The sequence below is a fragment of the Choloepus didactylus genome, chromosome 9 (assembly GCF_015220235.1).
Source record: "Choloepus didactylus isolate mChoDid1 chromosome 9, mChoDid1.pri, whole genome shotgun sequence".
NCBI lineage: Eukaryota > Metazoa > Chordata > Mammalia > Pilosa > Megalonychidae > Choloepus > Choloepus didactylus.
In genome coordinates, this window is record NC_051315.1 from 123,941,496 (window position 1) to 123,965,620 (window position 24,125).

At 50.7% G+C, this 24,125-nt stretch overlaps 1 protein-coding gene across 3 annotated transcripts in view; it reads right to left on the reverse strand.

The window, feature by feature from the left end:
- Window positions 1-2,036: 2,036 nt before the first annotated feature.
- The window catches only part of GPR55 (G protein-coupled receptor 55), a 55,452-nt gene continuing 33,363 nt past the window's right edge, over window positions 2,037-24,125 (reverse strand). The window contains exons 1-2 of one of the 3 annotated variants that reach the window (XM_037849667.1): window positions 16,482-16,519; window positions 2,037-4,279 (exon numbers count right to left, since the gene is read on the reverse strand). In XM_037849667.1, coding sequence (XP_037705595.1) covers window positions 3,312-4,271 — 960 coding nt within the window. In that variant the 5' untranslated portion in view covers window positions 4,272-4,279; window positions 16,482-16,519 and the 3' untranslated portion in view covers window positions 2,037-3,311. Of the gene's footprint in view, window positions 4,280-16,132; window positions 16,334-16,481; window positions 16,520-24,125 lie in introns of those variants that run through there. The other 2 variants (XM_037849666.1, XM_037849669.1) reach the window with 2 other exon arrangements.

A 24,125-nucleotide genomic window follows, 5' to 3' on the forward strand; every position in this document is an offset into this window, starting at 1 on the left:
TTGGACGGCCTTTCCCAAGCCAAATCCTCCTCAAGGGCCAATACCCTGAGGGTGGGTCTGATCACGGCTCCAAGGTGACGTGGCTCCTGGTCAGTAGGAGATGGCCATCAGAGCACAAGGGTGTCCACGGTCAGCCTGTGGCATCCAGGGCAAGACTGGGCTGAGCTCAGGATTGTGGGGAACTCAGGAGAAAGGGGTGGCCCAGGCCCAACCTAGCAGTTCACGCACTCTGGGAGCTCTTGACTGGTTGGCAGGATTCACGGGTAAGGAACCGAGAAGAAGTCAGATCCAACCTGGGTGAGTTGGATTCGCTCTGCAGGTGGTCAGGGCAGGACTGGGTCACTAGGTGGTGACTTCTGGAGAACAGTGGTCAGCGGATCCCTTGTGCTGGGCCACAGCAGTGGACCCCGAGGCACCAGGGCCTTTGGAAGCAGCTCTGGTGGTCACAGTGGTGGAGGGACAAGATGGCGGGAGTGGGGAGGGGAGGATGAAGTTGGTGCTGGAGGGACCCTGGGGGGCATGTGGGCACATGTGGCCCAGTTTTTACCAGTTTCTACAAGGGGAAGTGGGGACCCTCCAGGGTTCTGGCTCTGGCTTTCTTGGGGCAGGCCCCAGCCAGGCTTCTAGACAAGCCCAGGGCTGGCTCCCTGGATTGGGTGTGGGGCTCTCAGAGGCCCAGCTCTTCCCTGGAACCAGGATGTGTAATTCAAGGTAAGATCACAACCATTGTATGAATCCATTTATTTGGTAAATCAGAGTAATCAAATTATTTATTGCAATTCACAAATGGACATGCAATAGGTTTTTCCAGACTGGAGGTACAAATAAGGTCAAGTTTCTGCCTAAATAATGTGTTCGAGCCCCCGCTAGCTTTAGTAGCAGAACTTCAGCCTGTTCTTCAAGTAAGTCCAGGGTTCCCTAACTCCCTGGCTGCCACCTGCTGGAGGAGCAGGTACCTGGGTGCATCGTCTCCCCACCTGCACGCCGGACGGCTCTTTGTCCCCTTCTGTACCTGCCGGGCCCAATTGCTGATCACAGCCGGGGTTCAGCGCTGCAGCTACTTGGGCCCAAGGAGGACCCTCGAGCTGAGCAGAACCCGGACCGGCAGCACCTGGCCTGCCCCTCGCTAGCTGCGGTCACACCCACTTCCACCGACTGACGAATCCTCTGTGATTCGCAGGCCAGAGCGGGTCCCCAAGGTGACAGAGGGGAAGACCCCCTTCTCCCCTCGTGTACGTTGGTAACAACGGCATGGTCCCAGGCCCCTCCCCTGACCCTGACTCTTGGGGATCTGGAGCCCTTGTCACCTGGCTGAGGAGGAGCCAAACTGACTTTATGTTTGAGCATCACTGAGGGGGCTGGGTAGCCAGCTCCCCGTTGTCCCCATTCTCTTGGGGAGCCCCTCCGGCCCTAAGAACAGTGATGGACACAAGTGAGACAGGAAGGACATCACTCATCTCCCCTAGGTGAGCTCCAGGTCCCAAATGCAAAGACAGAAGCTGGAGCAGGGGTGGTCCTGACTCCACCCAGCCCCAGACTCTGGGTCCTGCACCCCAGTCCCAGTCACATTCCAATCCCAGCCAAAATGTCCTGCTGTGTGTATGGGCCTGAGTGTCTGAGAGCAGCATTCGTGGCATTTCTGCCAGGACGGGTGGGACAGTGCAGCCCAAAGGGCTGGGGGCAGCCGGGCAGGACTCTGCCTTGTCCCTGGGTACCCAGAGTCCCTGCCCCTGTGGCTGCCCAGTCCCCGAGGCCCAGGCTGAGGGCTGGGACAGTTACACAGCTCTCCAGTTTCCCATCTCCCTGGGGGAAATGAGAGTCCCAGGCAGGAAGCAGGCCTGCCCTCAGTGCTTCCTGCCCCACCCACCGCCCCCTCCCCACACCGGCTTCCCAGAGCCCCAGGGCTTCAAGCCTCGGGCAAGCAATGGCTCAGCCTCCTCTGCCAAAGGTCCTGGGGCTAAATCACTCTCCTGCCATCCCCCACCTCCACCCCACCTCCCTCCCACCCCCCAGGCCTTAGCAGTCAAAGCCTCCTATCTTACAGGTAGAATGGGGTTGCTAGTCTTCCCGAAGACCTTCCCCCTGTTCCCATTAAGGGTCCTCTGTTACTTCTCTTCCCTCCACTCTGTCTTGCAGTGCATCCCCACCATGCTTCCCCATCTACATTGTACTCTCTGGGAGAGCTGAGTCATCTGAGGCCCTTGGCTGTCACAGCAGGCTGCTTCTTCCCGAACCTTAGAGAAGCCCAATCAGGCCAAGTTGATCGATTGTCTGCAGTTTCCAGCCAAGCCCTGCCAAGGACCCTGCTGCTATCTTTCTCTCTCCAGGCCAGGCCTCCACACTGGAGCAGGTGATCTCCAATTCCTGGCCGACTCATTTCTTCCCTTTGATTCTGGAGAAGGTCAGCTCCATGGGCATTGCCTCGGGCAGCCGTGGCTCAGGTGAGCAAGGCAAATAGTCCTTCTTTGCTCTTCTCGGGCTGAACCGAATCAGCCTGGTTCTTCCTAATCTTTTTCAAGGGAAACTAAGATGAATGACCAGTTTCTCAGTCTGTTCAACATAGAAAGCTGGTCACATTCAGGAATGTCCCCTCTCTCAGGGTCTTCTCCCTCTCCTCCTCCTTCCAACCTGGGCTAACACCAAAACTCCATGCAGGAAACATCCTGGTGGCACTGGGGAGGGGCTGTCCACTTCAAGCCCTTGGCCTGTCTCCATCCTCACCTGGCTTCCCTCCCCAGGTGTATCCTGTCCCCTCATGGCTCTCAGGTACCGCTAACGTTTCTCCTTTCTGTCCCCACGGTTTCCACAAAGTCTCCAGTTCGACCATGGCCTGGTCCACACCAACCCGCCTCAGTCCCTCTGCATCCTTCTCGTGGGCTGGGAAGGAGCGCCATGGCTGACTCTCTTGATTCTGTCTCCAAACTCCTCTCTCTCTTTTTTCTCCTCCTTCCCAGAATTTTCTAGTCTAATAGAAGAACAGGGGAGAGTTGGGAAACAGAGTTGTTCAGATGGTCTCGTTCTCTTTCTCAACTCCTCTGCCTCATACCTTTTGGACCTAGAAATCAAGAATTCACCCAGTACTCAGGTTCTTTGGAGACCCCCAGACACTGGGTGATTTGTGCTGAGCTGTCTGGATTTGGGAGCAAGGTCTTTGGGGTCCAATGAGCAAAGATGGCATTCAGTGAGCATCAGAAGGGAAATACACAATGACTGCTCCACATACCATCCCACGGCATCAAAACCCTTAGGACAGGACAGCTGCTCCTGACTGGGGATGGGTTTTCCTTCCTCTGAGAAGGGCATCGCTTCCCTTAGTCCCTGGTGGTCATGGTGTCCTGCAGGACCAGCTGGGCCCTGGAAGGCCGGTGTGCCATGATGTCCATGCGGAATTCTTTGATGACAAAGTAGTAGCAGAAAACATCCAGGCAGCAGTTGATGTTGGAGAAGCACAGGGACAATTGCAAGAACAAGCTGATGTTCTGCTTTGTTCTGCACTCCGTGATAAAGCCATTCCTCACCAAGAACTGCAGGAAAAAACCCAGGTGGACCGGGAGAAAGGAGACCACAAAGACAGCCAGACTGGCTGCAAGAGACCAGATGCAAGCCCTCTGCTGGCCCCAGTCCTGGATGTGGGCCCGCCGGGCAAGGAGGATGGAAATGCTCCTGGAAGAGCAGAAAGTGATGACGCCCATGGGAAGCAGGAATCCAAACACCTCGAAAGGAAAGAAGACCTGGGCACTCCAGGTGCCGTCAGACATGTTGTGGAAGCACTTGTACTCTTCCACTTTCCCATGGAAGCTGTAGATAGGGATGCTCCCAGCCCATACCAGGACCCAGATGGCGCAGCACATCATGAAGATCTTCCTGGGGGACCGCAGGTGGCTGACCAGGAGTGGGTACTGGATGGCCAAGAACCGGTCCAGGCTGATGAAGCAGATGGTGAAGATGCTACCGTACATGCTGATGAAGTAGAGGCACTCCACCAGGGTGCACAGAGAAGGCAAGGGGGTCCGCACATAGGACAGGACCAGCTTGAATGGGAGGGAGAGCACCAGCAGCAGGTCAAAGACCGCCAGGTTGATCATGTAGATGGAGGTGGCGGCATAATCCGACCACCTCTTCTTCAGGAAGGTGTGGAAGCCCCGAATGGCCAGCAGGTTGAGGAGGAGGCCCAGGAAGAAGGTGGGGCTGTGGACAGCCAGCTGCAGGGTCTTCACCAGCTCGTCCACATCATGGAAGGAACAGTCCACACTTGCATTCCGGGGGCTCATGTTCTCTCCTACAACATCAATGACAGATTAGAAGAGGTTCTCCTCATTCTTCTGAAATGAGGGATGCAAATGACTTTGTCAGGAAGAGTAAATATGTCTCCTTTATCACCCAGCAATGCATGCTCATGAAGTGATGATTAGAAAGTACACAAAGGAAAAAGAAAATTACAGCTTCCTCTGAGCCTGCTACCACTACCCAGATATAACCACTCATGCATTTTTGTGTGTAGTACTCCAGACATTACACACACACACACACACACACACACACACACGTCACATAACTGAAAACATGAAAACTAGTGTAGAGCTGACTTCAGGTGCAGCTTGATCAGAGATTCAAATGCTATTACCAGGACCCAGCTCTGCTTTATATATTGCCCGCCCTGCTCTCCCTCATTCCCCGACGTTGGACAGACTTGACCCTGCCCCTGACTCAGGTAGTCACATAGCCAAGGCCTTGGCAGTTAGCACACCACACTGCCCAGATCATGGTGATTGGCTCACTCATTGTTCAGGGAGGTACATTTGACCCACCCAGAGGCAGTGAAAAGCCATGAAACTCTGGCTTAGGGTTCTAGCAAGGAGTTAGGGAACCCCTTTCTGTAGATTTGAAGTTGGGAAGATGCATGGTTTGGACCTGCTGCACCCCCTTGCTACCCCAAGGCGAAAACCATATGGAGAATGGAGAAACATGGGAGGGAGGCCACCCCCAGAGAGGGGCCTGTGGTCTCTACAGGGCAGAGAAGGGCCCTTAGACAGAGAGAAACAACTTGGGACTGGCCTCAGGGACAACAGGAACAAGGCCATAGGTGTGGCTGTCCCAGGGCTGCCGTGATGGCAGACGCAGGCAAGGAGGAGGTCAAAACTCAGGGCTTCTGGTCAGGCCAAAGTCCAGGGCCAGAGACAGGCCTGGCCAGGTCTTGCTTTGCTTATGGCCTGGCCAACTGGTGGGGGTGGGGTGTGTTCATGGCATTGTGGGGGTTCTGTATCAAGGTAGGTAGCCCTGGAGCAGGTCAAAATCAGGGGCTGTTCAACCTGAACACCCGGAACCAGAAAAGCTGACGAGTGTTTGGTTAGAGGGTGGCCCTGCCCTGTCCTCACCCTCGTGTGAGCATCCACATCATCACAATTCTTCCCCCAAAATGTGACTCAGCACCCATCCTCTGCCCGCTCATCCACACCTGCCCACCTCCTCCTTTCCCACCCCCACTTCCCCAAGCCAGGGGAGGCTGCTGCCCTGATGGGTCCTCGTGGGCCCTGTGCACTCCTGGTCAAGGTCGCTGCAGCTGAGAGGTCACACTCAGTGCCTTCACACTCAGCCTCTTCCTTGACCACCTGCTCAGCACAGGCAGCCGGTGAGCATGTTCCACTACGGCCCACTCTGCAGGCCCAGCCTACCTGTGCCTCTCCCACCTGCCATCATTTCCTGGCCGGCCGGGACCAAGACCCCAAGGTTCAGACATGGCCGCGAGGAGACTCCAACATTGCCTTTTACCAATCTTGCACTGGTGACCAGTGCAGCTATTTTTTAAGCTAATGTTATCATACTGGTTTCTTTATTTTTAATTGAAAAGTGTGCCAGTTTAAATCTATTATGCTCCCCCACAAAAGCCATATTCCTTAATGCACTCTTGTGGGGGGGCAGATTGATTGTTGATTAGGGTGGAATCTTTGACTGAATTATTTCCATGGAGATGTGGACCCTGCCCATTCAAGGTGGGTCTTAATTAGATCACTGGAGTCATTTAAAGAGGGTTCACCCAGACAGCAGAGAGGACAAAACACCCCAGACGCTTGGGAGCAGACAGAGATGCTGAGAGATGCTTGGAGACGTTTAGAGATGCTAGCCCAGAGTTTGCTCCGGAGAAGCTGAGAGGACCCCAGATGCCTAGATGCACAAGAGGTGATAAGCTAAGAGAGAAAAGCCCAGAGACATTTTGGAGAAAGCCATTTTGAAACCAGAACCCAGGAGCAAAGGATCAGCAGACATCAGCCACGTGCCTTCCCAGCTGACAGAGGTGTCCCGGACGCCATCAGCCGTTCTTCAGTGAAGGTATCCTCTCGTTGATGCCTCAGTTTGGACACTTTTATGACCTTAGGACTGTAAATTTGTAGCCAAATAACCCCCCTTATAAAACCAATCCATTTCTGGTATTTTGCATAACAGCAGCATTAGCAAACTGGAACAAAAAGGTATTCCATGCACTCAGTAAGATATTCAAACAGTACAAAAGAACATACAAAGGAAAGTAAGCATATTGACATGCATATGCATTATGATGTGTGTCCGATGTGTGATGCCCGCCTCTACTATAAAATGTGTTAAATATACCTACAGCTCTGCCCCTTGCTCTTTCACTTAACAATGATTCTTGGGAATTATTCCTCATCAACATATAGAAATGTACTTTTCTTTTAAGGGCATCCTTGCATTCTGTTGTATGTATGTTCCATAATTCATTTAGTCAATAGCCTCTGATGGACACTGATGTTTCCTGGTGTTTCTCTGCTAAATAGCTCTCACTAAGGGAATTCCCATTCTGTTATTGTTTCTCATTAATGCAGCTCTCTTAGGGGGCTGTGGGAAGAAAGGATGGGCATTTTTATGACCCTATCTGGAATGCCATCCAATAGTACCCACACCCTCTCTAACCCCTAACAAAAAAAGAAATATAAATATATGTACATATTATATATATAAAAGCACCATGTCCTAAAATACTTGGCACACATTATCCGATTTGGCTTTCCCAAATAAAGATCCTGTGCCTTTCTATGTGTTAGCTTTTTGAATGGATTTATGTCTTAAGAGATCTGGGAAAACATGTTTCCTCGTGTTTAAAGCTTTAGACTCTTGTGTTCTGTGTGAATGGGACACCCTGGAGTTGTGCAACGCAGAACTTCTGCTGAGGCCAGGCCGGGACCTGGGTCCCCAGGTGTAATCGCTGCCACCCTGAGAGGCTTGAATAAACCCCTCTGGCAGACTGCCCCCTCCTGACTAGACATTCCAAAATAGCCACAGGCCTGTCTCAAAATAACTGAATACCTAGAATAACTGAAACCAACAATATAAATCTCAAAAATGATGAGAAAAGCAGTCAAAGACCCAATTTGGATCTTACTGGAAAGTGTTGCAACACCAAAGAGGAAGACTTAATTGGCTTAGAGAAGTTACCTTTAAGGGCAGAGACAACAGAAAACCAAGAACCACAGAGATAAGAGTAAATAGAAGTTTACGTTTAAAGAGATCCAGCAAGACTGCAAAAAAGGAACTTGAGGCATCCACTTGGGGCTGACTCACACTCGGGCAAACTCCACAGATGAACTCAACATGTAGCTGGTGCGTCAGTAGAACTAAATGGCCAAGAAAAAAAAAAAAAAAACAGTGACGCTGAAAGACCAAACCAAACTCAAAACCAACATATGGTTAAAAAATGCTCCCACCTAATCGTAGAGCATGTGGAGGCTGAAAAATTAATCTTCAGATTAAAGATAGTCCTAGGAAACTATCTTTAAAAAAGGTTTTGTTTCTTTCAAAGTGAGGAACTTCACTGGAATAAGATAAAAAGGTGTAAACACACTTGAGCTTGCATCAAGGATTAAATCAACCATCCTTCTGGAAGATGGGCAGCGGGTAGAAAGCAGTCGCCGGCAGAGTGCAGACATGGCTGTCAGCACGCTCGCCTGGGTGGGTGCATGGGAGGCCGAATCGGTCCGAGCCCTCTGAGAAGCAGGAGGCAGGGAGGGCCTCAGAGCGCACGGCAGCCGTGACACCTGCAGAAGGAGAGAGGGAAGGGAGAACCGGGGAGGCAGCGCTTCAGACCACAGCATGGCCCTGGGGGAGTCTTGGCCAGGTCAGGGGGGACTCTGAGCAAAGGCTGCTCTTGTGCTCTTGGAGGAGCCCCACGCTGGGCAGGAATCGCCCAGGATGGGTGATTGACTGGCAGCAGCACAAGGTCCCTGTGGATCTGAAGGGGCAGAGCTGGGCCACCAGCCAACAGTGCTCCGCAGCAACTATCTAGAAGGGAGGCCTTCCCAAAGCTGCCATTTATACCATGCTCTGGTTAGTGTCCCCGCAGCAGGGTGGCGTTCCCAATCACCATCCCCAGCAGGGCCATGTGTCCTGTGTGACCTTTGAATTCAACTGGGGGGTGGGTCCCTTTGCCTCCCTGAAGAATTTACAAGGGGCCTAGTCCCAGCAGCCTCATACCATGGGGGACAGGGAACTGAATGGGGAAAGGTCATGGGTCAAGCAAATAGGGTCTGTGCATAGGGCTGAAAGGCCCAAAGATGACATTTGTCAGTTGCCAGCAGCAGGTGTGCCTGGGAGGTGGGGCTGAATTCGACAGTGGAGAAAATGAGAAATACGATTAGAGGAGATGCCTGGTTTCATACAGCATTGATGGAAAGCCACACCCAGATGTACCACTGTCAGTCATAAATGTCATTAATATAGAGCCTTGCAAACATCCCTGAGTAAGCAAGCCAAGTGCCTTGGAAACTCTTCTGAAAAAAGTAAACACCCAACAAGGTTTCTGGGAGAGAACTTGGACGTGAGAGTTCTGTACCCAACCAGGCTGTTTTTCAGGTGTGAAGACATAGAGAGCCACACTCAGGTAGCTGTGGTCTCCTGGAAAAAAAAAATATTGCCTCAAAGTTTTAGGCGTCTAAGAGATAATAACAATGAAGAATGCAAGAATGAAGAAAAGGTAGAAAAGCTTGGGACTGAGCATTGCAGGCAGGAAACTATGGGAAAAGATTTAAAAGAGACTTAAATTATAATGAATAGAGTTATAAATTTAAAACTCAGAAAAAAAAAAAGGAAAAGAAATCATCTGTATGCTTAAAAGAACATAGGATTTAATACTCAGGTAAGTCAGAGAAGAAAGAATGTTCTTGAAGGGTGGGGGATAGACAGAGTGGAGAGTAACAGCATATGGGGAAAGCAAAGACTTCTGTTACAATACTCCACAAAGGGGAATCAAAAGTTATTGTTTTGTTTTTAAAATTTTGATAGAGAAATAGAAGTGTAAGAGATTTGGAAACCTTAAAGTAACCAGTAACTATTAAAAACAGGATGTCTAGTTTCAAAAGTACTGAAGAAGATAAAAAGAAACAAACAAAGTCAGACTACATAGAAAAGGAGTAAATAAAATGCAAAAAGCAACTAAGGATCGAAATTGGAACAAAGGTAAAAAATTCAAACTTCCCTTTACTAACTAGCAAAGATTCTCAGTTCAATTAAGAAATAAAAAACATCTGTTTGCTGCTTATAAAGGGAACACTTCAATGGCACAGAAATGTCAACAATAAAAGTCAGTCACACAATGATGGAGCAGACAAACATAAATGAGAAAAAAGCCAGAATGACAATATTCATAACTAGCATTATAGAAGTTAAAAATAAAGCCACTCATCAGGGTGAAGCAGATCACATTATATTAATAAAAGAAAAACACGGTTGTGAAGGCAAAGATAATAATCTTTTATGCACTGAAAAATATAGTATAAAAATACATAATATAAAATGGTTAAAATTCAAATAGATATTGGCAAAGACAAATCATAGTGACAAACTTTAACATACTATAGGGTAAGACAGATTGAGTAGGTAAAATACAAATGAGAACACAGAATTATATGAATAATATACTTAGTAGAGTTTAATTAATAGCACTTGGATTTGGTTTTAAACAAATAGGTGATCCACTTTTTTCTCAACTATCCCATAAACAGTCACCCAAATGAATTATCTACCTAGCAAGAACAGAACCTTCCATAAATTAAAAAAGCAAAAATTATATTGGCTGTATTCTCTAACCACAATACACAAAAACCCAGTAAATAAAAAATATAGTTGGTTACTTAAAAGTAAAGTGAGATCTACAAAACAAAATGCATGGGATGTAATCAAGAAAGATGAAGACTTTTTAGAATAATTGTCCAAAAAAAGCAAAAAATTCACAGGATGCAGCCAAAACTATTCTCAGAGATAAACACTCACCCAAACTGCTTTAATTTAATAAAAAGGGAAACTAAATAAATGAACTAAGCACTCAACTTGAGCATTTAAAAAAAAAAAGAACAAAGAAATCCTAGAGATATCAGGAAAAAGAAATTTATAAACATAAAAGCAGAAACCAATGAATTAGAAAAGAGGAAGATACCAGAACCAGTAAATTTGAAAGCCAGTTATTTGGGGGAGGTAAATAGTAAATTAAACAAGACATATGTCTCTGACAACTGTGACCAAGAAAAAAGACTCAGATGAGCATAATTAGAAAGAGGAAAGAAGATATTAAAGTTAGAGGAGAGCAAACAGGATGAAACTGCTGTATCACTTTTGTGTTAATCCATCTAAAAACTCTGATATAGTTGATGCTTTTTGGGCAAAACATAATTTACAACAATTGATACAAGAGTTGACACAAGAAGTAGAAGTGTTGATTAGCTCAGTTACCGTGGAAGAAACTAAGGATATTATCAAAGAATTACCCTTAAAACAGGCTCCAGCTTATTTCAAATTTACAAGGAACAGTTAATTCCTATTCTATAAACTATTTCAAAACATAAGAGAATATTAATTTCTTTTATTACTTTAACTTACCCAAATACCAAAACTCAGCAAACGTAGCACATGAGAGAAAAGTTATGGCTCAAGTGCATTCATGAATGTAAATACAAACATCCTATTTAAAACATTATCAGGTAGAATATGGAATATTAAAATTATAGTTCATTATGACAGATCAGATTTACACAGGACTTACAGAGTAATGCAAGACTGGTTCAATTTAGGAAATCCATTTAGACTGTACATCACTTTATTAAAGCAAAAAGGGAAAGCCATCTGTATTAATAGTTTTTCATAAAAGTCATTTAAATGAAGGACTAGAAAGGTACTTCTTAAAAGTAATAATGAGTAACCTGCTCACATCTATGGCCAATGCTGTATTTCATGGTAAAATAATAAAGACTTTCTTCTTGTTGAAACAGACACTTGCTAACACCCAGAATTCCCAGACGGTGCAATAAGACAGTTAACAGAAATAAGGAGGCAGTCCCCAAAATCAATAATGCAAAGGGAAGATTTTGCCACTAAATGATGTTGAAACTATCAGTTAGCAAGTTGGGGTTAAAATTCAACTTAGATCCTCATCTCATACTGTACAGCAAAGGAAATTCCAAATTCATTAAGAAATTAAAATTTTAAAATATCAAACCATAGAAAAACAAGGTGAACGTTCAATAGACATCCCTTCCCCTCCCCCCATAAAAGCCATGGGAGGGAAAAAGCTCCTTTTCAACTCAGAATGATTGAAAAGCAAAACAAACAGAAAATAAACAAGACAGGTTTGACTGCACAAAAATGGAAAGGAATTTTAACATCAAATGATGTATTGGAGCAAACAAAATGCAACCGATACGATAGACAAATGATTTTCTTTCTCTATGAGGAGCATATAAAAATGGGTAATACCCAGTCCCACAACAAAAACAGGCAAAGGACACTAACAGACAGTTCCTAGAAGAAGAATTACAGAAAGGTAAAAACTTTTGCTTATCAAAATGATCAAAGAAGCTGGCAAGGGCTCATCTTGACAATCGTCTGACATTCTGACGAGCATACAAGTTAATGCACAACCTTTGGGATTTGACAACTTAAATCACGAACTATAAAAATCTTATTAGTCTTTCCTCCAGTGATTCTGAGAATTTACCTTACGTAAATTATGCAAAGAAGGAAAAATTGTGTAGAGAAGTCTGTTCATCTTGGCATTTTTTTCTAATAGCAAAAAATATACACCGAGACACATTTAAATGAGGTTAACTTCACTATGTTAAAACTACTCAATGGAAAATTTTTCTGTCATTAGAGATTATGTTTACGCTATGTTAAATAAAAAAAAAAACCACAAACTCTTGAACTATACATACAGATGATTTCAAGTATGATTAAAAAAGCCCACACAGGGGAAGGAAAAAAAACCTAGAAAAAATTTCCATATGCCAAATAATAGTTGCATTCTAGCAGTTAGATGTTGGGTGATTTTAAAAAAATCTTTTATCTTTTTTCTTTCTTATTTTTAGAATTAATTAATAACAAGGTGAAAACAACTTAAAAAAATTTTTTAATTATATTTAATGCTGGGAAAAAAAGAGAAAAAGTAAGAATAGCTTTTGGCTTTCTCTTATATATCAGGTAAGAAAAATTTGGGGCATGGTGGGGTAGAGGAGTTTACACAAAATGAAAAGAAATGCTTTGAACTAACGAATTCTCAGCTGATGAGGCTTAAATCTTCAGACATCAAAGATGGACATTTGAAGATGTAGCATCTGAGGGACAAAGCATGAAGTGATGGAGAGACCTGGAAATGACAGGAGAGAAAGGAGATCTCACCTAAGAGATGAGAGAGCAGCAGCGAGAAACCAATCCATGATAAAAAGTCTTGCCTGTTCACAGGAGTAAATAACAATATAGAAGAGGCTCAAAATGCAGCGTAACAAAGAAGATTGGGTAAAATCAGGGAAGATATTGAAAACATAAAATTCCCCCAAAGCTTGGTGAACTATGAATAGAAACAACCGTGGAAGACAAAACTTAAATATTTTCTAAATTGTAAATGTAGGTTCATTGATCTTGTCTATTTCAAAGGAACAAAAGAAGAGAAAATTCACAAGAGAAAATGAAAATGAAAAAAAACTGCAGTGTCTCCATATAGAAAGCCTGGGCAACCCAGTGGACATTACATAGAAATACAACAGTTACAATATAAAAACCGCTATAAAAAGGCGTATGCATTAAAAAAAATCCAATAATCTTTTGCTGACGAGAAACACAGAGAAAACAAGAAAATACAGACAGCATAAAACGACAGGACAATCTACGGTTTTGTCAAGCACAGAGAATATTAGGAAAGAAGAGCATCTGACAAAGGAGTTTTTGTTTCTTTTTAATAAAAAGAATTGAGAGAGTAGCATGAAGACTCTATAATGCTAAAAGTTACAATAAATAATTGAAACATAAAATGCTCAATTTTATATTCTAAAGAGAAGAGCAAAAAATGGGAAGCTGCCAGAAATGCAAGAAGAAATAAATAGAAATGAAAATATAATTATAGTTGGAGACCTTAATGCACCTCTCTTAGACTATCATTGATCAAGTAGACAGGGAAATTAGAGCTCTCAACAGCCCAATTAATAAGGTAGAATTAGCAGATATGCGAGGGGAACTAGGTTGTAAATTAAGGGAATGTACTGTCTTTAGGAGGGAACAAGCATCTTTTCACAAAATTTATCCCCTGCCCAGGCTTTGGCATGTCCTTTAGAGGCCAATCTACACTCCTTGTTCTCAGACCACGGAGGAGACACAACTATTCGCCGATCCTAACCTCTACTGCAACTTCATGATATTAATAATATATAATAGACAGTTCAATCAAGGCTAAAATCAGAAGTGTGTTATTGAACTATTAGAAATATGTATACACAAAATAGCTTACACAAAAGTGGGAATTCCCAAGTGTCCTTGTGGGAAAAGAAGCAAGAAATGAGGTGAACCAAGACTACATTAGAAAATCCAGAAGAGGAACATGTTTGTGCACTGCCCTGATTTCCTAAGACCAAGAGGAAGGGGCCACGTAGAGGAGTAAAGGGGCCACAACACAGCAGAATGGGCAGAGAGGACTAGAATTGCACATAATCCAGGGGAGAGGTACTTAAAAGGCATCTCCCCATGGTCAAGATACGCCCCACTTTATGACTTCAAGGGGCAGGAGCAGGAATGGGCTACAGGCAACCCCTCAGACAGCCAATCTTACAACCAGAGTGTCCAAGAGACAGAGCAGCCTGGCGAGGCAGTGAGCTCTCTGTCACCAGAGGTATGTAAGCAAAGGCAGGAGAGCCGTTTAGCCAGAATGCTGTCAAAGGAATTCAGACATATGGCAGTGTCTTACTGGAGGGCTTTTTTTTTTTTAAATAACCCTGAAATGGAATTTTCTTTTAATGTGTTAGTGCTTTTTAATATTTAATGAAGATAGGAAAGAATATCCCGTGCATAAAAAGGGTCTGGAGCGGGAATCCAGAGGCCTCAGTTCTCCTCCTGGCTCTGTCTGATGGTGGGGCCTCCACTCTACCATCTGGGAACCCCCCTGTTCAGCGTGACCCTCGAGCCTTGGCCTCACCATGCTGCCTCTCTCCCTGCAGCTGTCTGTGCCCCTCTGGAACCCCAAGTCTGCCCACTCGGGACAGCCCTGAGGCGGTGTCTGCACAGCTCAGGCTTCCAAACCGGGTTACATGCCTCAACGCCAAACCCAGCCTTCCTTCCCTCAGCGGACTGGGCTTTCCAGGGAGCGCCATGAACAGGAAGAGAACAACCTTAAGACAATTGGCAGGCTAAGAAGGTGTCCCCCACCCCACCCCAGCCAAAGCGCCATCCACACAGAGCTGTAGTGTGAGCCACCTCAGAGACGCTAAGGCCAGCCCCTGGGTGGGCAGAGTGGGTGGCCGCCTGGAGGATGCAGCTTGAAGAGGCCCAGAAAGCTCCCCCAGGACCAGGTCAACCCACCCAGTTTCCTCGCCTGAAATCTGTTTCCTCTGGGTTGAGTTGCTGGTGCCACAATTGGGACACAAACATTCACCTGGATGCAGTTTCAGCCACCAGCGCCGCGGGGGGATTACAGCCATCGGTCTGCACCTGACCTGGGCGCCACGATACGAGGGGGACGGAGCACGTGGACAGAACCTCCCTGGCCCCAGAACTGTGCAGTCGCTGAACCCTGAGCTCGGTGGGGTTGGAGTGGGGCTGGGGGGTGGAGCAGGGGCAGCTCAGGGACTGCAGATGCGGCCGGCGCATGCCGAGATCCTGGGAGGGTCTGCCCACGGTCCAGCAGGTGGTGAGGGACTCAGCTGGGGCTCACCTCCGGAGTGTCCCTGTCACCTTCCCCCCATCCCAGAGGCCACCAGCACCCCCTGCCAGAGCGCCTAGGGTTCCCAGGAGCTTCCAGCCTCGCTCTTTGCCCACCTGGCTCCACCTGGCACCTGCCCTGGGTCCTTCAAGGTCCCCTTCCTTGGTGCTGCCTCCCTTGATCCACTTGCATCACCCAAGGTGACGGCCCCTGTGGGGGTCACCAATGGTCCTCTGTGTACCATAGGGACAAGTGTCCCCGTGGTCCCACGAGTCACCCCAGGCTGAGAACTAGGTTTCCTTGCCTCTATGTCACTGCCTCATGTGCAATTGGCCCTCAGGAGAGTCCTATTGAATGAGAGGGAATGAATGAATGAATGAATGAATGAATGAATGAATGAATGAATCTACTGCTTCGCCAGAGTGGCTCAAGGGGCTGGGCCAACAGGCAGGACCCATGGAGAACGGAGACTTCCACGGAGCTCCAGACAGCTTCCCCCCACATCCCATCACAAGGCCCCGGCCAGGCCAGTCCAGCGAGGGGGTCTCCTGTCCTGCCATCTGCACCCCTCACTCTCAGGAAGAATCTAGAATTCCCAGCGTTCTAAATGCCCAGCCTCTCTGGGAGACCCTGAGGACACTTAGCAACAACCCAGTTATGATATACACCAGCAGCCGAGGCTCACCGGGTGCACACCAGATGCCGAGCCCCGCACACCACTCCTGCTCTCGAGAGCCCCTGAGGAAGCAACCATCATTGACCCTATTTCCCTGCAAGGCAAACTGAGGCTGGGGAGCCATACAGCCGGCAGGCGGCTGGACCCAGGCTTCCAGCCCCACCTCTGGCCTGCCGTAAGCACCGTGCCCAGGGGTTGGGTGGCGATTCCCGAGGGTGCGTGATCTCGGGCGCTTGGTGGTTTCCCCAAAGATTCTGGGGGAGCCGGCAGCTGACCTGGGGAGGGCAGTGGCACGCAAGCCAAGCCAGTGCTGAGAAAGGCTCCCGGGCCACCCACGGGGAGTCTTCACCAGCCTGACTCAAATCAGGAGGAAGTCAGGTTCGCAGAGAAATGTCACCGACGTCCAGGGATGAACCTGCCCTCCGCCTGCTGCCACTGCTGTCACGGAAGCTGCCTCTGCGCCGCCACGGCCCCCAGGATGGCAAGTGTGGGCACAGGTGTGGACAGAGGGAGGCTGAGCCACGGAAGCCCTGGGACCTCAGGGAGGTGGCCTGCCGTCCTCCAGAGCAAGGCCGGGTCAGCAGCTGCGAGCCTCCGTCCTCCGAGGGCCCCGGGGACCGTTACCTGTCGGTGGTGCCGAGCGGCTCAGTGAGCCGGGAGAGGTCCTGTTCCCCTGCCGCTCGGCCCCGGCCCGCGCTGGGGAGAGTCACTTCCCCTCTCTGGGGCGCCGCTTCCTTGTCTGTGAAATGAGGGGGTGGGACCAGACACTCGTCAAGAGGCTCCAGCATCAGTCTTATCCGACGGAGGGGCTCTTCCTCCGGGGGCTAGAATCGGGCTGCAGACGGTCCACACCCCTCCATGGGCCTGGAAGTTCGGGCACAGGAGACAGGGGCTCCAGAAGTAGGGTTTACACCCTCTGCCCTTTCAGAGGACCCGCATGCTCCCTGAGCTTCCAAATAAAATAATAAAGCCAAGAACCCCTGTGGGTGTCAAGGCCTTGGGAAACCTTTGGCCCAGGCTCCCCAGCGATTTGAACCAGACTTGAGCAGCCCCAGAGGTCCCTGAGAGCAGAGGTTTTCCCCAGGTTTGGGAGAGCTGAGACTCACCCATGGCCCCCCAGGTGACTGTCAGCAGGGAATCCTCACAGACGGCCACAAATCAGAAAAGGCTGGGCCCAAATCCAGCCCAGCAGACCCAGCACCCCGATGCCAGGGGGTGTGGGGTGGTGGGATCAGAGCACGGAAGCCTGGGCTATTTTTGACAGACGTGCATGCTATGACTTTCAGGTATCTGCAGGAATAGAAACTCCCCTGGGTGGGTAGAGATGATTCACCCAGCACATGAGGTGCCCCTGTGTAAATAAGGAGCCTTGTGCAACTGCAGGGAAGGCACCTGCCCTCCAGAGCTGATCTCCTGTCATGTGGGACCGTGACCGTCCTCTGGGCTCTCACCGTCTGTCTCTGGCTCTGTGAGCAGATTGGTGCTTGTGGGGTTGGCTGGTGCCTGGGAGTGCCAACCTGGCCTGGGTGCCAACCACAGGCGCCGGAAAGGCCTTCCTCACGCCAGGCCGAATCTAAGCCTCCGCTGGTTACCGGGCAGGGGTGGGCGGCTGGGCCAGGGTGTCCCGGGTGCAGGAGAGAGCTGGGCCAGGAGGCGGGAGCCTGAAGTGAGGCAGGAAAGCAGCAGGGAGGAGACAGCAGGTGTGGGTGCCCACCTTGTTGCCAGCGGCCTGTGGGGTGGATGCCGGGAGGGGGCAGCGCTGAGGCCCCATTGAGAGGGGTGTCGCCACTCAGCCTCTCCTCAAAAGGTGCCTTGCCCACCCCCCATTCTGGCTACCCTCTTCTTTAAGGGGATACTTCTGTTTCTTGCTGTTGCTTTTTATTTAAATTCTTGAATGCATGCACACGATTCAAATGAGTATATAAAGGCATAGAGTAAAATGCCTGTGTCCCATCACAGACCCACAGACCCTTCTGGGTGCCACTGTTAACCGCCGGGAATCCTTCAGAGTCTCTGTACGAGCACAATGTGCATATATATTCTTATTCTCTCTCTCTTTTAACCAAAGATGGAGAACTATCTGTGCTGCTCAGCAGCATGCTGTTTTGATGTAGCAAGTCACCCTCCGCCCCTGGGTCTTGAGGGCTTTGCTCTCTGCTGTGGTTTGCTGTGACCCTCACAGGGGAGTAAGGGCGGAGCACTTGCAGGGGAGCATGGGGTCTACAGAGTCCCAAAGGGTCTAGCTGGTGAGGGGTAGGCAGGCCCACCCCGCGGCTCAGGCCTCCCCACCCAGCCTCTGTCCTCCCCGCTCCCCACATCCCCGCCACAGCTCCACAGAGTGTCACAAATATGAACTTTCTTTCTCAGAAGATTTCCCTTAAACCACCCAGAACCAGCCACCCTGGCCCTGTGCCACCCCCTCATCACCCAAAACAGATCAGAAGCTCCAGGAGCCTGGGTGGGGAGCCCAGGCTGAGGGGTCACCGGGGCATGTCCCTCGATTTCACCAAGTGGGGCAGCGACCGAGCCCCAGGCACCAGCACACCTGGGGACTCACCACATCCTTTTCTTCTGAAGCTGCGTCCCGCCTCGCTGCTTTAGCGAGTCAAGTCCGCCCCTTCCCTTGTGGGGCACGAAGACTTGCCCTCCAGGTCAGGCAGGGTGACAGCACCGGGCCAGAGCTGTGCACGGAGGCCCCAACCCTGCCCCAGAGCTGGTCAAGGAACAAGGCAGGGACCTGAGGTGAAACTCCAGGGACAGGATGAGGGGGGCAGACGCTGGGGGGCAGAGAACAGCCTAAGTGCTGGCAGGAGGGGAGAGGAGGTGATGTCTGGGGGGGCCTGGGGGAGCCAAAGGCCAGCATGGAGGAATGGCAAGAGCTGAGGCTGGGGGGCAGGATGGACAAGGAACAGGGGGCAAGAGGCACGAGGAGGTGAGGGGTCCCAGTGAACACATGGTCACTGCACAGGAACATTGCATGAGAAGCTATTCCCTGAAAGAGAAACCTCTGGCATTTGTGCATCGCGTCTCTGCTAACACTTATCCAATTCAGAGTCAGCTAAGGTGGGAAGGGGCAACTGAGGGACTGGACACTGGACAGGCCCCCAGGGTTGCAGGGGTTAATGTGAGGTAAGGGCAGGGGCGAGCTTCCTAGCAGCCATGGCAAGAAGGAATCAGGACAGGACAGGGGGGCGTCGAGGTATCTGAGAGAAGGGCTAGCCAAGGCAGCCCGATGCCAACCGAAAGCCTCAGGCGGTCTTGCCCCAGTTGAGTCAACCACCAGCACGCAGCAGCTCCTAAACTTAGACCTGGTACCTCGCTCCTCTGAGCCCACTTCCTCATCTGTAAACGGGGGCCCATCTGTTCATTCATTCGCTCAACAAATGTTTGCCCATCATCTGCAGAGACGGACAATGTCCAGCCTGCTCCAAAGTGAGCACATGTGCTGCTGACTTGCTTTCAGGCCAGCAGAACTGAATATCAAGGCAAGATGAAGGAAAACCTGCAAGGCAGCAGCAGGGTTCTAGAATTTACCCTTCCCCTGCATTCACACTCTGGCTCTCACTGGGAATGTAATAGTCCACTGAAGGCAGAAAGTTCTGGATGCTCAGACATTGGCCTGTGGATTTGCCTTCTTCCTTTCACAACTAATTGTTATAGAACCTCCCTGTCCTTCCCCTGGTCTCCTGCGTGGCTGTGTGTGGCCCCAGCCGGGCCTTGGGGCCCCTGAGGTGTGCAGAACTTGGACAAAGTCTTCATCTTGGCACAGATGGTGCAGATCACCCAGAGAGGGGCACGTTACCACAACTGTTAAGAAGCCCATGAGGTTCTGGAAAAGATGGGCGTCCGAAGCTTTCCTGCCCTGCTGAGCACGGGGAGGGGGGATTCTGTGATTGACATAATCAGGGCTCCCACTTTGCAGTAAGCAGACAGGGTCATTCCACTCCCACCTGCGTCTAAATAAGCGCGGCCTTCGCCTGTCCGGGCTGTCATGAGGCATTTGTGAGGTCTGACCCTCAGGGCCCTCACCCAGGCCACTCTGTCCTCTTCCTTTGGCCACGTCTCCCTCAGGGGCTTAAAATTCTTGCTTATACTTTATTAACTCTCTAGCCTTCAGGTGTGACATGAGTGTTTTCTCTCCATGCCATCCCTCCCCCAGATATGCACTTCTCAAATCTCTGTTTTCCTGGGGGAGTTTTAGATTTGGGGTAAGAGTGTTCCCTTTTCCCCGTGGAATGTCTTGTAGCCCTTTAATAATGAGCTTTTCTTCACCCCTCCTCTAGAGTTCGAATGGGGATGGTATTCGTCTCCTCCCTGGAAATCTTTGATTTAATTTTTCCTTTTTTATAAATCCTGGGGTGGAGGATGAAAATGCTCAGAGGTCCCCAGCCTGCCTGCCACCCACCCTGTTCTCACAGGAAACCCTTTCTCCAAGGGTCTCTGCTCCCCACATACACACTCCTGCACACCTGCTCGTCATCATCATCCAATTTCCCAGGTCACCCCGCAACCAACTCCTGCCCCAGGCTGCCTCTCACCCCTAGACCCCTAGCAGCTCAAGGAGACCTCATTCCCCACCGTTTATATTGGGGGCCCTAAGGGCAGGCCCTGTGCCATGCACTTTACAAATAAAATCAGCTGGTCCTCTCGCACCCCACGAGGCATACGCTAAAACCAGCCCCATTTACAGAGGAGGAAACTGAAGACGGAGACGTCGAGTCATGCGCCCAAATGCACACGGCCTGCAAGAAGCAGAGCTGGGATTTGAACGCTGGCAGTGTCCACACCGGGTTGGGGGTAAACGCGGCCCCTACCCCAGCCCCCTCTTCACCGACTCCTTGCAGAGCCCGGGGGACAGGGCCTGGGGTCGCGCCATGTTGTAGGTGTGAAGACTGAGCTGCAGACACCGTGACCCAGTTATTAAAGGCTGAGCAGCCGCCCAAACCACAGCCTCTGCCTGATCCAGAGCCCACAGCCCCAACTGCTGCCTGCCTTGGTTTCCTGGGGCACATGGTGAAGCCCCCCAAATGGGCCGGCTTCACACAACCGAAATTTATTTCCTCGCAGCTCTGCAGGCCAGAGATCCACGCTCGACGGTCCGGCAGGGCTGCACCCCCTCTGAAACCTGCTGGGGAGGGCCCTTCCTCGTCTCCCCTGGCGGCTGGTGCTTGTCCACGGCCTGTGGATGTACCTGCCCCCGTCTTCACGTGGCCTTCTCCCTGGGGTCCCCTGTTTATGTCCATTTCTCCCCTTCTTAGAAGGACACGAGTCATTTGGCAGTGAAGGCCATCCTGCTCCCGAATGACCTCATCTCCTCCAATTCCGTCTGCAGTGACCCAAATAAGCTCCTACTTGAATGAGGTCACATTCTGAAGTCCTGGAAGTTAGGACTTCTATGTTCTCTTTGGAGGACACAGTTCAACCCAGAACACTGGTAGAAGCCTTTGTACTTCCAGCAGGCTCCTCCCACCACATTCAGGCCCCTTGGTTTGGCCTCCCCTCCCCTTCCCATCTTTCCTGCAGCTCTCCTGCCAAGGTCCCATCTCCTCCCAGCTCACTCGCCACACTGTTGGTGGGGCCAGGACCCTCCATCCCTGCCTCTCCACTGCCTGCTTCACCCCCAGCCAGGAGCCAGGCCCCCCACGCCTTCTCCTCTCCATCACCCAGCTGCCAGGCAGTGGAAGTCACTTCAACCGGAGATGGAGACACTCAGCATGACGGCCGGCACCGACTGGCTCCTTGGGGCTCCAGCACCCCCTGTCCTGGTTCCAGGCCAGCCCTGGCCCACCTCAAGGGCCCTCCCCAGCTCCCCATCAACCACAGACAACTTTGTCTCCTACCGCAATGAGAAAATAAGGATTGTCAAGCACGAACTCCTGGCTGCTCGTCCTGCAAACAGGTCACTACCTGCACCCAACCCGACAAGCCCAGGTGTCACCCTCCCACCTCCAGCTCACCCCTCCTGTCCCCTCCGAGAACCTGCCCCCACAACAGCCCATCACTGCTGCTTATGGCTGTGTCCTTTGAGCAGAGAAAATGCTAAAGGATGTTACATTAAGAAAAATTCCTTCCCTGCCTTGCTGGTTTTGAATGAAGAAAATTACTTATGAATTTGATGGACACTTGTTCTATAATCTAAAGTGACCAGAAGCCCTAATTTATATATTATATAATTTTTAGATTACAGAGACTTCAATAAAGGTACACAAAATTCTGTTACATAATACACACAGTGTTATTTCAGGGGGAGCTGTTATGTAAAGGGAAGTCTTCAGTGTTCATTAAAATAATCGGATCTACACCTCTTCTAAGTGAAGACAGCATGGCGATGAATATTTATGAGAAGAAAGGCACAGATGCCTCTTGCCTAAACAAAACACCCGATGTTCTAAATTGATGATAGCGTTAAGTACAAGGACAGTCACATGAGGCTGCTGTGGCTCCGGCCACTGCTGTTTCTTCCAGCCGGCCAGTGGGATGTGCGTGAGGCCCCAGCTCTCTTGCTTAGTCCCCAACCTTCATCCTGAGCCAGGTCTCTTCATCCCATTGCCTGATCCCATTGCTTCCTGGCCTCTCACGACAACACACACCTGGTTCCAGGACAAACAAGCCCCTGATGGCCTCCTGATGGCCTTGGTTTTCTCGTTTCTGCAGTGGGCACAAACGTGCTGCACAAGGCACTAGGTGGGAAAGAAGGCAGATTCCAGACCCCAGGGTCCCAGCTCTCGCTCTGCTCGCGGGCAGCCATGAAGGAAGGGCAGCTCTGCTAGTCCCCTGGTGCCCTACGCCAGCTGCCCTCCCCTCCGCCTTCCCTCACCTCTTCCTCCTTCCCTGCCCCCTCCACCCTGCCTTCTGCAGGCCCCACTCTGGGCCCCCAGCCTGACCATCCCCCTGCTTGCTCACCGCCCCTTCTGAGGACGGCCTGGGCCCCATGTGCCCCGTCCCCTCCCTGTAGGAGCAGCCCCTGCTCCTTCCCTGCCCCTGAAAGAGTCCCTCCCAGCTGCCGTGGCCACACAGCCCAGAGCAGGGTGCAGGCACGGCGTCCCTGGGGGCTTGAGGGTGAGCTCTAGGGAGCAGGGCTGACGGGTCTTTCAGCCTCTGTCCTGCCCCGCTCTGCTCCTCCCACAGTCCTGAGATCTTCTGGCCCTGGAGAATGAGCAGGAGGGGGTGACCTCCGAGAGCCAGTTCCAGATATGTCCTGCCTGGGGCACGTGTCTGGCCACATCACTCCCACACACTCACATTAAACAAAAACCAGCTCTAGGCAACACGAGCCACAGTAGCAGGTAACCTTGAGTTCCCCCTTAGACCCCGCCAGTCTCCCCAGTTTTCCTCACGCCATGGGTGCTGATACAGGCAAAAGTGGGGGGTCTGCCCAGGGGCCTGCAGGTATACGGAGGCCCCTTGCCAGGGGGTAATTTGGGCTCCATGGACACCAGCCATTTGTGCAGCCTCCTTCCCTCTCCCCTGGCCTGTGGCCCTGTCCCCTCCGGGGTGTTAGGGCCCTCGTGCAGCCCCACTCTTGCTCCAGGGTCCTTTAGGGGAGGCAATACCAGGCCCCAGAAGCCCCCCACCTAGAAGTCCAAAGTCACACCTACAGCCAGCTCAGAGGTCACCGGGTCACCCCGTCTCGCCCCCGCCCACCTTGCTGCTTCCCGTCCGCCTCCTGAACTGTCGGAGCTAATGGATGCGGTGGCCGTGGTTCCCAAGCTGCTGTTTGCGGGGACCCCTTGGCCTGGCTACTGCTCCTCTTGCTCCCTTTAAATCAAAAGGCCGTCACCTCCCTCCCCAACCACTGAACCCGGTGGGCTAACCAAACCCACCTGCTCTCGGTCCCTTTGCACAGGCCACGGAAAACTCTGCAGCTCTCACCGAGATCAGAGCCCCGGCTCAGATGCCATGTATGTGGGTCCCCAGCAACCTGCTCGGTCCTCTGGTTCTGTCAGCGTTTCCTGCCCCAGGACCTCTGGGGGCAGGTCTGGAGACCAAACATGAGCTGACCAACAGCCGTGAACAACGTGAGTCCCCGATGGCTCCCAGGCCCAAGCTTGGTGCCAGGGGCAGGTGGGCCAAGGCAACCCACAGACCCCCTCCGTCGGCAGACGGGACCACGGCCCGGTCCCTCCCCCAACAAACACACAGCACACCAGGCCTGGGGTCACTTCCTGGCTAGTCAGCTTCCCTTCAGCAGGCTCAGAGGTGGGGCTCCCCTCAATGGACACCCCAGTTGCTTCCAGTGGGGTTAGAGTGACCAACTGTCCCAGTTTG